The sequence below is a fragment of the Oncorhynchus clarkii genome, chromosome 5 (genome assembly GCF_045791955.1).
Source record: "Oncorhynchus clarkii lewisi isolate Uvic-CL-2024 chromosome 5, UVic_Ocla_1.0, whole genome shotgun sequence".
Taxonomy (NCBI): domain Eukaryota; kingdom Metazoa; phylum Chordata; class Actinopteri; order Salmoniformes; family Salmonidae; genus Oncorhynchus; species Oncorhynchus clarkii.
The window spans coordinates 72,579,520-72,595,752 of record NC_092151.1 but is presented as its reverse complement, the minus strand read 5'-3'; the positions used below and the strand labels follow the sequence as shown (position 1 = coordinate 72,595,752).

At 41.2% G+C, this 16,233-nt stretch overlaps 1 protein-coding gene across 2 annotated transcripts; it reads right to left on the bottom strand.

Annotated features, from left to right (window-relative positions):
• On the bottom strand, positions 1-15,157 carry LOC139410205 (anaphase promoting complex subunit 4). 2 transcript variants are annotated; one of them, XM_071155670.1, is made up of 29 exons: positions 15,072-15,157; positions 14,213-14,329; positions 12,366-12,471; positions 12,033-12,165; positions 11,869-11,943; positions 11,669-11,695; positions 11,518-11,562; positions 11,333-11,417; positions 11,137-11,244; positions 10,944-11,027; positions 10,707-10,793; positions 8,168-8,232; positions 7,863-7,905; positions 7,695-7,771; positions 7,433-7,533; positions 7,157-7,208; positions 6,948-7,003; positions 6,770-6,816; positions 6,593-6,649; positions 6,444-6,500; positions 6,252-6,345; positions 4,322-4,419; positions 2,087-2,148; positions 1,955-1,993; positions 1,742-1,843; positions 1,519-1,599; positions 1,158-1,325; positions 725-848; positions 1-558 (listed from the first exon to the last, which is right to left on the bottom strand). In XM_071155670.1, exons 2-29 carry the CDS (start codon positions 14,318-14,320, stop codon positions 343-345), a joined length of 2,397 nt encoding a protein of 798 aa, XP_071011771.1. In that variant the 5' UTR covers positions 14,321-14,329; positions 15,072-15,157; the 3' UTR covers positions 1-342. The 2 variants fall into 2 exon arrangements, with proteins under 2 accessions (XP_071011771.1, XP_071011770.1); XM_071155669.1 differs by having other exon boundaries at positions 14,997-15,154.
• Between the last annotated feature and the right edge of the window lie 1,076 nt (positions 15,158-16,233).

The window sequence follows — 16,233 nt, the reverse complement described above, 5'->3', positions numbered from 1 at the left end:
TTTTCTTATCAAAACATTTATTTCTTACTTTGTCAGGGATTAAAGTGCTGGGAGGGGGACGTCGGTTTTGCAATGGTGGCATTAATTATGATTACTGCAAAAGTACAGGGTGGGGGTGTTAAATTGTTATTCTGGCCTAGATAAGGTGCGCGTTCAGCAGGACGCAACTTTTTTAGAACGTTCAGATAGAAATAGCCTATGTAGAAGAAACATAGGCCACATATGTAGAATAAGGAATCATAGGCTACACATGTAGAATAAGGAATCATATCAGCTCTATTCATGGAATTTCTATCTGCAACGTTCAAGAACATTTGTCAACTGAACGTGGCCAAGGTGTTGCTATGAGAGCTCCAGTGCTTCCCCAGACTCTAGTTGCTCCTTAGCCCTTTGTCCCCCTCCCTCCGTCTCTCCTCCCTCCGCCTCCCCCCGGATGGCCGGCGTCTCCTCCAGGCCGTCCTGGTCTGAGCTGGCGTTCTGCGACTCAGGCCGCTCTTCATCCTCCTCATCTTCCACGTCCATCTCATACACACGGACGTGCCGCAGGTTAGAGCTCAGCTGAGGGAGAAAAGACAGAGGGACATCAGACAGAGATTCTGAACTATTTCTCAACCACTGTTAGACCAAACTGTTTTGGTGTTCAATACATGGTCATTGAAGTGCATAGCTGCTTAGTGAAGCCAGATAAAACCTTAGTAAGGGAATCCCCTTTTCATTGTCTTACCACACATGCCACTTTCCGGATCCCATTCACAGCCACAAACTGGGCCTTCATGTTCTCCAAGTCTCTCCACTGGTTCTCTAGCACCAGCCCCTTGACAGGGATGGCGCCGCTCTGCTGGTCCAACCTGAGAATACAGACAGATACCACAGGTGACCCATGGTGACTACTACAGTGGAGATAATTAAAGTAGACACATAGCAAATACCTACAGTAAATCTCTAGCTTAGAACAGGTGAATTACAGGTTAGGGTTATAGTTGATGTTTACTTGCACTGGAGGTGCAAGTCTTGAGTTGCAGCTTGTAATCAGGTAGATCATAATTGAGGGTTTAAGGTGAGTTGTAGGTTATAGTTACGAGTAGATCACTATTTGGGTTTAGGAATATAGGACTAGGTTTGGATTTTGGGGAGACAGGTGTTTCAATCACACACACCTAAGACTGGGGTCCCAGTTGAACTCCTCCTCACAGCTGAGGGCAGAGCCAAGAGGGAGCTGGGCAAGGACACGCCCCCTGTTCTCCTCTTCTGATGCTCGCAGCACCACTGTCAATGTCTCGTCATCATAGAAACGAGCATCCTGGCAACTGTACACACAGTCAGAACTGAAACAGACATGCAACAAAAAAAACATGGTTCTATAATTATTATCACTAATAGAAACGCACAGGGAATCCATTGCAGATCATCATAAGAGCAAAGTAATATGCAATGCATGAGCCCATCATTTGCCTGTACAGTAGAGGTTGAGGTAATTGAGTGGATTCTAGGAAAGAGAGGAAGACAAGAGGCACTCACCTGGCCCCCGCAGCAGCATCATCAATACTGTGACTGAGAACATTACTCAGATCTATCGCCATGAGACCATTGGGAACAGGCCTGTGACAGACATAAAAAGATAAACAATCAGACAAACAAAAAAAGCACATGCTCAGTCATAAACATTGGGCTATTTGGGGATAAACAACAAAGCAAATCTGGATTGAACCAGATTAAAATAGGGCGCAGTGTTGTATTGTACCTGAATGGGTCAGTAAACTTCCGCAGTAGATAAAGCTTGCAGGGTGAAATCTCTGGCATGCAGAACACTCCATAGTGCATATTGGTCTTCTTATCATTGTACCTGGTCATCAATAAAAAAAATGTGCATCAATGTTAACACAATAACAACATTGGGAATATACATTATCTACATTAACATTATGAATAGAGTGTGTGTTTTTTTGTTACTTACAATGATGGAAGTTCAAAAAGCCTTGGAGTGTTTTCTGAGCTGCAAAGACAAACAATAAAATGAAACAAATAAACATAACTATTTTATTGAATAATTTGTGGTATTGTGAAGAGTAGATGAATATGTCCTTACCTCTCTGGAACAGTGTAGAGGGGCAGACAAACAGCCTGTTTCACAGACTTTCCAATGACCTCCTACAGAGAACAAATCAGTATCACCACAACTAGTGTCACGACTCGACTCAAATTCATATGCCTTCGTTTGGATTCATGTAATCTCTCAACTCTGCTGTCTAGTCATGGAAAAATTATTCAATTAGAAAGATAACCGTTTCTTATATGAACCTGCAACATGCAAACAGTGTTCCTTGGGTATGTGGCGATCCCAGGAGGCGCTGAGGGGAGAACGGATCATAATAATGGCCGGAACAGAGCAAATAGAACGGCATCAAAATACCTGGAAACTATGAGTTTAATGTACAGTTGTTGAAGTCATTAAAACTCGTTTTTCAACCACTCCACAAATTTCTTGTTAACAAACTATAGTTTTGGCAAGTCAGTTCGGACATCTACTTTGTGCATGACACAAGTAAATTTTCCAACAATTGTTTACAGACAGATTATTTCACTTATGATTCACTGTATCACAATTCCAGTGGGTCAGAAGTTTACATACACTAAGTTGACTAAGCCTTTAAACAGCTTGGAAAATTCCAGAAAATTATGTAATAGTTTTAGAAGCTTCTGATAGGCTAATTGACATAATTTGAGTCAATTGGAGGTGTGCCTGTGGATGTATTTCAAGGCCTACCTTCAAACTCAGTGCCTCTTTGCTTGACATCATAGGAAAATCAAAAGACTTTGTTGCGAAAAGTGCAAATCAATCCCAGAACAGCAGCAAAGGACATTGTGAAGATGCTGGAGGAAACAGGTACAAAAGTATCTACATCCACAGTAAAACAAGTCCTATATCGACATAACCTGAAAGGACGCTCAGCAAGGAAGATGCCACTGCTCCAAAACCGCCATAAAAAAGACAGACTACGGTTTGCAACTACACATGGGGACAAAGATCATACTTTTTGGAGAAATGTCCTCTGGTCTGATTAAACAAAAATAGAACTGTTTGACATAATGACCATCATTATGTTTGGAGGAAAAGGGGGGAGTCTTGCAAGCCGAAGAACACCATCCCAACTGTGAAGCAAGGGGTGTCAGCATCATGTTGTGGGGGTGCTTTGCTGCAGGAGTGACTGGTGCACTTCACAAAATAGATGGCATCATGAGGTAGGAAAATTATGTGGATATATTGAAGCAACATCTCAAGACATCAGTCAGGAAGTTAAAGCTTGGCCGCAAATGGGTCTTGCAAATGGACAATGACCCCAAGCATACTTCCAAAGTTGTGGCAAAATGGCTTAAGGACAACAAAGTAAAGGAATTGGAGTGGCCATCACAAAGCCCTGACCTAAATCCTATAGAAAATTTGTGGGCAGAACTGAAAAAGTGTGTGCGAGCTAGGAGGCCTACAAACCTGACTCAGTTACACCAGCCCTGTCATGAGGAATGGGCCAAAATTCACCCAACTTATTGTGGGAAGGTTGTGGAAGGCTACCCTAAACGTTTGACCCAAGTTAACAATTTAAAAGGCAATGCTACCAAATACTAATTGAGTGTATGTAAACTTCCGACCAAATGGGAATGTGATGAAAGAAATTAAAGCTGAAATAAATCACTCTTTACTATTATTCTGACATTTCACATTCTTAAAATAAAGTGGTGATCCTAACTGACCTAAGACAGGGAATTTTTACTAGGATTAAATGTCAGGAATTGTGAAAAACTGAGTTAAAATGTATTTGGCTAAGGTGTATGTAAACCTCCGACTTCAACTGGTACCATCGCACTTATTCTGCTTCAGTCATAACCATGAGCAGGTCCTCCCCAATTAAGGTGCCACCAACCTCCTGTGGTGGCGATGTATAGCTTGTTACTGCAGTGAAATCCAATTACCACCGGAAAACAAAAGAAAAGTTGGGAAGGAGGATAGAGAAGTGATGGACAAGGTAACTAAAAGTGTTGGAGACAGAGGTGGGAGAGAGGGATAGAATGCAATATGAAAACTCTGGTGCGGAGAGTTAGTCAGATTTATATCTGCCTGGAAATCCTGGCAGAAGGCTTATGACTGCATGACTCAGCAGATTCTGAGCCAAATTTCACACGGGCAGTGTGGGCTAAATGACTTTCTTATTTGTAAGAAAAACTTTGGCAATGTACTTCTTATGCCAGGGACCAAATTAAGTAGTGTACACTTCAGTACTAAAGGCAAATGAAATTGGGTTTCACTGTGTATGTGTTTTAGACTTACAGCAGGTTTCTGTAGACACAACTCAATCACCCCCTCCATCATCCTCTTCACAAAGTGTAGGGACTTCTGAGAGTAGGAAGGGAAAAGCAGCGGGCTCTCTGGATAAACCAATCAATTAGGTACAATGTCAGTTCAGTAAGGCAGTCAGTCACAACAATAGAGAAATACAATGGCAAACCAATTCTCCGCCATCTAATTACAACATGATGGATAACCACACACGTTATATATATATTTTACCTTTATTTAACTAGGCACTTCCTGCATACAGTGCCTTGCGAAAGTATTCGGCCCCCTTGAACTTTGCGACCTTTTGCCACATTTCAGGCTTCAAACATAAAGATATAAAACTGTATTTTTTTGTGAAGAATCAACAACAAGTGGGACACAATCATGAAGTGGAACGACATTTATTGGATATTTCAAACCTTTTTTAACAAATCAAAAACTGAAAAATTGGGGCGTGCAAAATTATTCAGCCCCCTTAAGTTAATACTTTGTAGCGCCACCTTTTGCTGCGATTACAGCTGTAAGTCGCTTGGGGTATGTCTATCAGTTGTGCACATCGAGTGACTGATATTTTTTCCCATTCCTCCTTGCAAAACAGCTCGAGCTCAGTGAGGTTGGATGGAGAGCATTTGTGAACAGCAGTTTTCAGTTCTTTCCACAGATTCTCGATTGGATTCAGGTCTGGACTTTGACTTGGCCATTCTAACACCTGGATATGTTTATTTTTGAACCATTCCATTGTAGATTTTGCTTTATGTTTTGGATCATTGTCTTGTTGGAAGACAAATCTCCGTCCCAGTCTCAGGTCTTTTGCAGACTCCATCAGGTTTTCTTCCAGAATGGTCCTGTATTTGGCTCAATCCATCTTCCCATCAATTTGAACCATCTTCCCTGTCCCTGCTGAAGAAAAGCAGGCCCAAACCATGATGCTGCCACCACCATGTTTGACAGTGGGGATGGTGTGTTCAGGGTGATGAGCTGTGTTGCTTTTACGCCAAACATAACATTTTGCATTGTTGCCAAAGAGTTCAATTTTGGTTTCATCTGACCAGAGCACCTTCTTCCACATGTTTGGTGTGTCTCCCAGGTGGCTTGTGGCAAACTTTAAACAACACTTTTTATGGATATCTTTAAGAAATGGCTTTCTTCTTGCCACTCTTCCATAAAGGCCAGATTTGTGCAATATACGACTGATTGTTGTCCTATGGACAGAGTCTCCCACCTCAGCTGTAGATCTCTGCAGTTCATCCAGAGTGATCATGGGCCTCTTGGCTGCATCTCTGATCAGTCTTCTCCTTGTATGAGCTGAAAGTTTAGAGGGACGGCCAGGTCTTGGTAGATTTGCAGTGGTCTGATACTCCTTCCATTTCAATATTATCGCTTGCACAGTGCTCCTTGGGATGTTTAAAGCTTGGGAAATCTTTTTGTATCCAAATCCGGCTTTAAACTTCTTCACAACAGTATCTCGGACCTGCCTGGTGTGTTCCTTGTTCTTCATGATGCTCTCTGCGCTTTTAATGGACCTCTGAGACTATCACAGTGCAGGTGCATTTATACGGAGACTTGATTACACACAGGTGGATTGTATTTATCATCATTAGTCATTTAGGTCAACATTGGATCATTCAGAGATCCTCACTGAACTTCTGGAGAGAGTTTGCTGCACTGAAAGTAAAGTGGCTGAATAATTTTGCACGCCCAATTTTTCAGTTTTTGATTTGTTAAAAAAGTTTGAAATATCCAATAAATGTCGTTCCACTTCATGATTGTGTCCCACTTGTTGATTCTTCACAAAAAAATACAGTTTTATATCTTTATGTTTGAAGCCTGAAATGTGGCAAAAGGTCGCAAAGTTCAAGGGGACCGAATACTTCCGCAAGGCACTGTAGTGGTCTCTTCTAAGATAAAGGTTATAGTTCACCTTTCAAGTGCGTGCTCTCCTGCAGAAACTTCAGCCATTGGTTCCCCTTGGTGTTGGGCGGAGACACTAGATCCTCATCCTCATCCTTCAGGTACTGCAACAACAAAAAAGGACAAAAAGTGTGTCATTGTACACTGATCACACACACACATACTAAAATATACACACAGACAGACAAGGCTTGTCCCTCACCTGACCGACCCGCTCCACATTAAAGTACTTCCCTTTCCGGTCAAACAGCTCTTCGTTCTGTCCGAGCAGAGGAGAGGACATGTCATTGGCTAGTTTGTGAAAAGCTGTGGTAATTAAGTGCTATTCTATTTATCCAACATATATCTTACCTCACTGAAGTGCTCAGACAGGAAGTCCGCCACAAAGGCAATGTCCTTCTGGGTCATCTGAGGTCAATGGGATAGATTGGCATTATACCAATGGATGAGAAAATAATACACATGGAAGCATTTATGACACTACTTTGATCAACACTTCCTGTCCCACATTCACAACCTGAATCTCACCTTATTGAGTTCTGGAGGGACGTGTTCCTCTGACATTCTTAGCATAGCTGCAGGAAAGAAAATATGTATTAAAACACTTGCATTTAATAATCAATGATATTTTAAATATACTCAAATGTTCCATCAGTCGCTAAAAGGTGGTATATATCTCAAGCTCCCAAAAAAGGTGAGGTCTTACCTACATACAGCCACCGGAAAAAGGCTTTGAAGTTCTTCATGCTCTTGTCAATCACTCTGAGTAAGAGAAAGACAGTGAGGAATGAGATGAGGGGGAGAGGTTTAACAAACACCAGGGTTAAAGTCAACTCCATTTAAGATGAGTGATAATGTGTTATTAAAAGAACAAAATACTAATCTAATAGCATATCAATAAGCATGAAAACTCACTGTAGAAGTTCGTTGGCTTTCAAAGTGAATGAACCCACAGCTGTAATGGCATCTATAACAAAAACATCAATATCCACATAACTTTAATTTGATCAAATCCCACGAGCAGCTTAGAAAACTCATTTTGAACAAATGTTCCAGTCATGCAAATTACTAATGCGTGTCAGCCCTGATCTCATCACAGACAAATTAATTGCACAATTACATCCACTTTAATCTGGTATTTATCACTCAAGATATCACAGTCATGGTTTATACAGGATCTAAGCACTGTACCTTCTATAGCTGCTGAGTCCAGGCCTAGAGGCTGGAACTTCTGTTTCCATAGAGACATCCCCTTCACCTCACTGAGGTGGTACAACAGAGCCTCTGAACCACTGGAGAAAGGAGAGGAAAAGAAGGGATGAGGATTGGTAGTAAAGATTGTGATACCAATCATGATGCAATTTCTTGAAATTTGCATTGTATGGTCCCGAAAAAGGGCATTATGGGTCACGATAAGTGAAGAGATAATTATTCATGTCAGTTGAGTTGCTACCTCTGCAGGTGGCTGATCACCAGCTTCTGAATGCTGGAGTAAGAGGTTTCTATAGACTGGCCCAGCTTCTTCAGCCCCTATGAAACACAAACAAATTACATCAATCTTACAAAGCTACAAAATGACCACACACAATCAATCTTTGAACAACTTTATTATTCAGCTCACCTTGACGGTCAGCTGATTCATTAGGAGAGCCTGTAGTTCAGGGCTGGTCAAAAATAGAGAATTCGGTTAAATAAATAAAAACTTTTAACATCTCTAAATCATTATTTTCCATGTCAGATGAGGTTTATGATGTCCTGTAGTGCCACCTACAGGACACTTTGAAGTACTACATCTCAAATGAAAGGCCTGTTGAACATGTTTTTGCATTAGTGCTCACAACTACATGCACTATTACTTATTAGAAAGCATGTTGTGGAGGACGTGGTAGCGTACAAGGGTCATTGGATCACAGTAACGGTTCTCACCTTGACTGTCCCCATAGTAGAAGCTCCAGAAACTCATCCTGGACTTGTGTGCTGGTGTTCTTCTCCTAAAAATAGGAATTGGTTCAGATCATGTCTTTTAGGTGTGATGTCATTATTGGAAAACGGGCTGGAGGCAGACTGAACGGGGCCCGGTTTCCTGATAGAACTTAGGCTTACGAGTGTTTTACATGATGCATCTTTCCTACAACGGCCGAAGATGTCTTTCGGGAAACGCATTACCACGCTAAGTGCGTCGTTGAGGCATGTGTCGATACTGATATGATCTAAAGAAAGGCAGCGCTGCTCTGGGATCAGCGTTCCCCCTTTTAAATATTTCCTTAACATTAAAATGATTCCATAATACTGACGACGGTTCAGCTCCTATGAGATATTATGACCTATGGCTACAAATATTGGGGAGGCTTATTCTAAAGTTTACCCTATAATAATAATGCACTAAATCTTTGGCACATCAAGGCACACGTTACACATCATGAAATATATTGAGGCAAAAATGACAGACAGTAGCCTACAATTAGCAAAATAGAATGATTGAATGAAATGTATTTCTATATCATTGACATACAGTTGAAGTCGTAAGTTTACATACACTTAGGTTGGAGTCATTAAAAATCGGTTTTCAACCACTCCACAAATTTCTTGTTAACAACTATAGTTTTAGCAAGTCGGTTAGGACATCTACTTTGTGCATGACACAAGTAATTTTTCCAACAATTGTTTACAGACAGATTATTTCACTTATAACTCACTGTATCACAATCCCAGTGGATCAGAAGTTTACATACAGTAAGTTGACTGTGCCTTTAAACAGCTTGGAAAATTCTAGAAAACTATGTCATGGCTTTAGAAGCTTCTGATAGGCTAATCGACATAATTTGAAAGAAATCAGCCAAAACCTCCACAAGTCTGCTTCATCCTTGGGAGCAATTTCCAAACGCCTGAATGTAACACGTTCATCTGTACAAACAATAGTACGCAAGTATAAACACCATGGGACCACGTAGCAGTCATACCGCTCAGGAAGCAGACGCGTTCTGTCTCCTAGAGATTAATGTACATTGTTGCGAAAAGTGCAAATCAATCCCAGAACAACAGCAAAGGACATTGTGAAGATGCTGGAGGAAACCGGTACAAAATAATCTATATCCACAGTAAAACGAGTCCTATATTGACATAACCTGAAAGGCCACTCAGCAAGGAAGAAACCACTGCTCCAAAACCACCAATAAAAAAGCCAGACTACGGTTTGCAACTGCACATGGGGACAAAGATCGTACCTTTTGAAGAAATTTAACAAAAAATTGAACCGTTTGGCCATAATGACCATCATTACGTTTGGAGGAAAAAGGGGAGTCTTGCAAGCCAAAGAACACCATCCCAACCGTGAAGCACGGGGGTGGCAGCATCATGTTGTGGGGGTGCTTTGCTGCAGAAAGGACTGGTGCACTTCACAAAATAGATGGCATCATGAGGTAGGAAAATTTGGAGGATATATTGAAGCAACATCTCAAGCCATCAGTCAGGAAGTTAAAGCTTGATCACAAATGGGTCTTCCAAATGGACAATGACCCCAAGCATACTTCCAAAGTTGTGGCAAAATGGCTTATGGACAACAAAGTCAAGGTATTAGAGTGGCCATCACAAAGCCCTGACCTCAATCCTATAGAAAATGTGTGGGCAGAACTGAACAAGTGTGTGCGAGCAAGGAGGCCTACAAACCTGACTCAGTTACACCAGCCCTGTCAGAATGGGCCAAAATTCACCCAACTTATTGTGGGAGGCTTGTGGACGGCTACCAAAAACGTTTGACCCAAGTTAAACAATTTAAAGGCAATGCTACCAAATACTAATTGAATGTATGTAAACTTCTGACCCACTGGGAATGTGATGAAAGAAATAAAAGCTGAAATATATCACTCTACACTATTATTCTGACATTTCACATTCTTAAAATAAAGTGGTGATCCTAACTGACCTAAGACAGGGCATTTCTACTAGAATTAAATGTCAGAAATTGTGAAAAACTGAGTTAAAATGTATTTGGCTAAGGTGTATGTAAACATCAGACTTCAACTGTATATAGGGCTTTGGCCTATGCTATACGTCTTTTAATTCAGTCATCTCGGTTTTCATTTGAAACATCTTTATATGCTTCGCTTGTTTATAACAATTGCAAAAATATTGGCAACTTTGTATTTGTGTTCACATTCATTCTAAAGTTACTGCCGATAAACAGAACCGACAGCTAAACATCTTAATTTTGTATTTAGTGGAGATCTTCTCTGTATAAAGTTACGCAGAAAAAGCAAAAATAAAAAAAATCTAATGACGCACTTAGCTGTTCCCACAAGTGGCCTGAGGCAGCCGTTAATTAACAAGCCTTTTCAAGTGCAACTTTAGTAACGATGGTATTGGGGAACGGCTCGAAGATTCTAACGATGCTCCTACAAAGATTCTAACAATGAACTAAGCCTTAAGATGCTTTTGGGAAACCGGGCCCTAAACAGTGACCACTGACCTGAACAAACTTAGTGAGCCGAAGGTCCATCTGCATGAGGATATCCTCCCAAGCCTCACACATACAGGTGAGAGAGAGACGCAGGTACTGAAGGAACGATACAGAGAGACAGAATAAGTTGGAGAGAGAAAGACCAATGGCCAGACTGGTCTGATGAATGCCCTCAAATATCACCATGGAAATATGAACTATGAGGAGACTTCTAGTTATATTAGTTACATAAAGGAGGCCACTGACCTGCAGTAGAGTGGAGATGTGGGTGAACTTGCGTGCCATCCTGGTGACCTCAGGGAGACAGTCGGACAGCAGCCCTGTGTCGAGCTGGATGAGACAACAATACACAGTGAAAGACCTCAAATAAACGAAGATGACGGTCAAGATGGGTAAGAAACATGCTTCATTTCACTTAAATGTGAGCATAACGGATTACCTGGATGTAGCAGATCTCTGGGTCATTGTCAGCTGACCTGATCTCTGTGATGATAGACAGGGACTTCAGGTCACTGGACAGACACAGGCTGCTACACGTCCCAGGAACCTGACGAAAATAATCTGCTGGTTACATCATAGTCACTGCAGAGAGTGGGTGACTGAACCCAGGCATAAGTGTGCGAGTGCAATCTTACCCCCGGTAAAGTGGCAATCTTATACATCCCATAGGCATACAGCTCCACAAAGCCGGAACCTCCACCAAGAACCAGGATGTTTAGTCTGCAGACAATTGACGATGTGGAAGTATTTGTATGAGTACATGAGATTGTGCGTTAACAAAATGTTCAGTAATAAAGCATGTGAAACCTTCAGCACACACCTCACTTCTCCTAACAGGTTCAGGATCTCGTCTGACTTCTCCTCACTACGAGACAGAGAGTTGGTTATGAAAAAACATGTATTCTAATGCAGACAGATTGTCTGAAATATCATTTAAATTAATCATTGTTGCTGAAGATATAGAAACATACCTGAATATCTTTGAAGTAGTACTGTAACTAAGAATAAACAAAACATTCCTTTAGAGGGTGGGTGGGGGGGCAGATGGCACAAAACAAGCAAAATGCTGTACTGTTTAACACAAGAACCAAGAGTTTTCCTAAATGCATTTTACTTGAATAAATGTCAAATGGCTGATGTGTTGTCAGTGACCTTATACAGAAATGTTTACCTCTTGGGAAGAGTTGGCAACTTGGGAAGAAAAAGGTTTGACTCATCTTCAGAGGTGTAGAATGAGTTGAGGACGCTGAAAGACAGGCGGTTTATATTTGACTATGCAGTTCACACACACATTCAAATAGAAGTCTAGTGTAGCCACACATCCCCTCTACAGACCTGCTCTCCTCTAGCACCTCCATCCAGTGCATGCAGGACACAGGGTTCTCCAATGGAAACAAGTGAAGGATCTCTGCCTTCTCTGCATCACACAGCACCACCAGTTTAGTGTCCCCAAGGCTAAAGGCCAGGACTGAACACAGCACAGAGGACATACATTAGATAGGCAGTGAAACAAATGCAGAGGCTGACACACTGTGTTGTAGTAAATATGTTGTATATATGTGTACAAAGGTTTATTGTTGTAACAGTGGTAAAGTAACGTAACTATGCAATACTTCCAATGTGATTAGTAATTTAAGATAATCAGGTCCATCTCTTGCCATCTCTTACTTTTGCCATCAGGTCTCCAAGCAAGCGCAGTGATCTCCTTTCCCGTATTCTCATTGGGTGGCAAGCTCCAAACACGCTGGAAATTGGCAAGGCGATGCAGTAGCAGCTACAACACAAACATCAATTGACACAGAGATGAATGAAATTACTCCCAATATACAGTGCCTTGCGAAAGTATTCGGCCCCCTTGAACTTTGCGACCTTTTGCCACATTTCAGGCTTCAAACATAAAGATATAAAACTGTATTTTTTTGTGAAGAATCAACAACAAGTGGGACACAATCATGAAGTGGAACGACATTTATTGGATATTTCAAACTTTTTTAACAAATCAAAAACTGAGAAATTGGGCGTGCAAAATTATTCAGCCCCCTTAAGTTAATGCTTTGTAGCGCCACCTTTTGCTGCGATTACAGCTGTAAGTCGCTTGGGGTATGTCTCTATCAGTTTTGCACATCGAGAGACTGAAATTTTTTCCCATTCCTCCTTGCAAAACAGCTCGAGCTCAGTGAGGATGGATGGAGAGCATTTGTGAACAGCAGTTTTCAGTTCTTTCCACAGATTCTCGATTGGATTCAGGTCTGGACTTTGACTTGGCCATTCTAACACCTGGATATGTTTATTTTTGAACCATTCCATTGTAGATTTTGCTTTATGTTTTGGATCATTGTCTTGTTGGAAGACAAATCTCCGTCCCAGTCTCAGGTCTTTTGCAGACTCCATCAGGTTCTTCCAGAATGGTCCTGTATTTGGCTCCATCCATCTTCCCATCAATTTTAACCATCTTCCCTGTCCCTGCTGAAGAAAAGCAGGCCCAAACCATGATGCTGCCACCACCATGTTTGACAGTGGGCATGGTGTGTTCAGGGTGATGAGCTGTGTTGCTTTTACGCCAAACATAACGTTTTGCATTGTTGCCAAAAAGTTCAATTTTGGTTTCATCTGACCAGAGCACCTTCTTCCACATGTTTGGTGTGTCTCCCAGGTGGCTTGTGGCAAACTTTAAACGACACTTTTTATGGATATCTTTAAGAAATGGCTTTCTTCTTGCCACTCTTCCATAAAGGCCAGATTTGTGCAATATACGACTGATTGTTGTCCTATGGACAGAGTCTCCCACCTCAGCTGTAGATCTCTGCAGTTCATCCAGAGTGATCATGGGCCTCTTGGCTGCATCTGTGATCAGTCTTCTCCTTGTATGAGCTGAAAGTTTAGAGGGACGACCAGGTCTTGGTAGATTTGCAGTGGTCTGATACTCCTTCCATTTCAATATTATCGCTTGCACAGTGCTCCTTGGGATGTTTAAAGCTTGGGAAATATTTTTGTATCCAAATCCGGCTTTAAACTTCTTCACAACAGTATCTCGGACCTGCCTGGTGTGTTCCTTGTTCTTCATGATGCTCTCTGCGCTTTTAATGGACCTCTGAGACTATCACAGTGCAGGTGCATTTATACGGAGACTTGATTACACACAGGTGGATTGTATTTATCATCATTAGTCATTTAGGTCAACATTGGATCATTCAGAGATCCTCACTGAACTTCTGGAGAGAGTTTGCTGCACTGAAAATAAAGGGGCTGAATAATTTTGCACGCCCAATTTTTCAGTTTTTGATTTGTTAAAAAAGTTTGAAATATCCAATAAATGTCGTTCCACTTCATGATTGTGTCCCACTTGTTGTTGATTCTTCACAAAAAAGTTTTATATCTTTATGTTTGAAGCCTGAAATGTGGCAAAAGGTCGCAAAGTTCAAGGGGGCCGAATACTTTCGCAAGGCACTGTAAGCAAAATGCGATCTGGCATTAATCTGGGTATGAAACATATGGGGGTGTGTTTCTTTCCCTACCTCGCCAGCAGTGTTAGCGAGGGCAATAAGATCCCTCTTTGGAGACCATGCCATACACAGAACAGGGTTGGGGAGCTGCTTCTCCCCCACTTGACGAAATGCAGGCATTTTTGTGGGCTGAAAATAGCACACAGAAGCATTAACAAGGGAATAAGTGGCAGTCAGTTTTGCTATACTTGTCAGTGAAGAAGTAGCTAAATTGACAGTGGCTGAGTGAGTTTGGGAATAATCTAAATCATCTATAATAGCCCAGACCAGGCAGGCAGTGACACCTATCCAATAACCTTGTACCCAGACTAATTGCAAATATTATGATAACTCATCAATTTCATCTGTGCTAATTGTGCATATGCGGAAGTCTTTGGTGAAAAAGATTACCTGTGGTGTATTCATTATTCGTGTTTCCGTAACAAAACGTTTCGTCTGTTGAAAACGTTTAACGTTTACTATAGGAACCAAAAACGATAACAAACAGAGCAAACGGAACGAAACAGTGATGGGACCTAGCTGCAGCTGTCCAATAAATTCTCGTTTTCGTTGAAAATGTTTTTCGTTTGGAGTAAACTGTTTCCGTTGCAACTAATGAATACACCACAGATAATCTCGTTCACCAAACACTTTCGCATATGCTCAATTAGCACAAATGAAATGAGTTAGTTATCATAATGAATAAACACCCCTGTCCTATCCGATGCAAAATAAAAATACAAGACACATTTCAGTTAGCTAGCTAGCTAGCTTGCATGCTATACTATCTAACGTTAGTGCAAACGTGGTATCTTACTGTACTGGGATGTCTGAGGACCAACTATGTTACTGTTACTTTGAAACTAGAAATAAACAATACGCTTATGTTTACTTCTTTGCAGGATGCTGTTAGTGGGATCTAACTAGCTAGCTCCATATTCGCCACGGCCAGCGCCACTGAATAAAGTCTTACGCAATCATGTTCAAGTCTGAATAGCCAATGAAATTGACGCAACGGGGACCAAAAAAGGACAAACTGAACTACTGTGCTGCTGCAATGCAAAGATCGCTTCTCCCTATCTGGCTCACTGATCAGGCTACTACATAGAGATAGATAGAGGACAATCTCTAAAAAGGTTCACCTGATATGGATGAAAATACCCTAAAATGTAAGCTGACAGTCTGCAATTTAACATCATAGTCATCGCATAATTTCAAAACCAAACGTTCTGAGACAAAACAGCAAAAAATGTGCCACCGTTCCAATACTTTGGAGTTTATGTCTGGCCATTTTGTGGATGGGGATTGTGGCCTCTTGGATGATTGGGACACCAACCCACCTAGAGTTTAGTACAGTAATTTTGTACAGTAATTTTGGCTTGAGTGTCACATCGGGATAAAAAAAATTGAGTGGAGGGCCGCACAGACCAATTTGTTCGTAAAAAGCTATTTGCGGGCCAGAAAAAGGGCAGTTATTTAAAACGTGTAGATCAATTCTAACTTTAACATACTTTATATCTAGTTTAAGACATTGTAAAGTGGCCATTAGTGTTTTTTAACTCAAAATATAAAATAATATTACTCAACCTACGGGGGCCGATTTAAAGGGCTCACATATTCGGAAGGTTGTATGTTTTCTTTCTTCACCCCTGGTCTAGAAGTTAATCATTTAATGGGTGAGGTAAAAAAATATATATATATAAAAATAAGAAGAAATCTGAAACAAGTGATAAATGGCAATAAGTGTTAACTGACAGGATGTAAGGTCTGTCAACTCTAGCTGAAAGGATGATCAGATTTGAAAGCTCAGTTTCTATTCTTTTCAGAACATGAGCGAGGCTATTCGAAGTCACCACCAATTAATGCAGTTATTTTTAAATGATACCCTCAACAAGGCACACTTGAGCTATTTCCATATATGAGTTGGATAGTGTGAGTGCATTGGGCTTTAGGGAAGATGAGTGGGGGGTTGGTTCTGGGGCAGTGAATGAAGGGTCAGTGCTGAAGGATAGTCAATGGTAAAGTGTTGTTGGGGTCAGTTGCTTGGCAGTGTG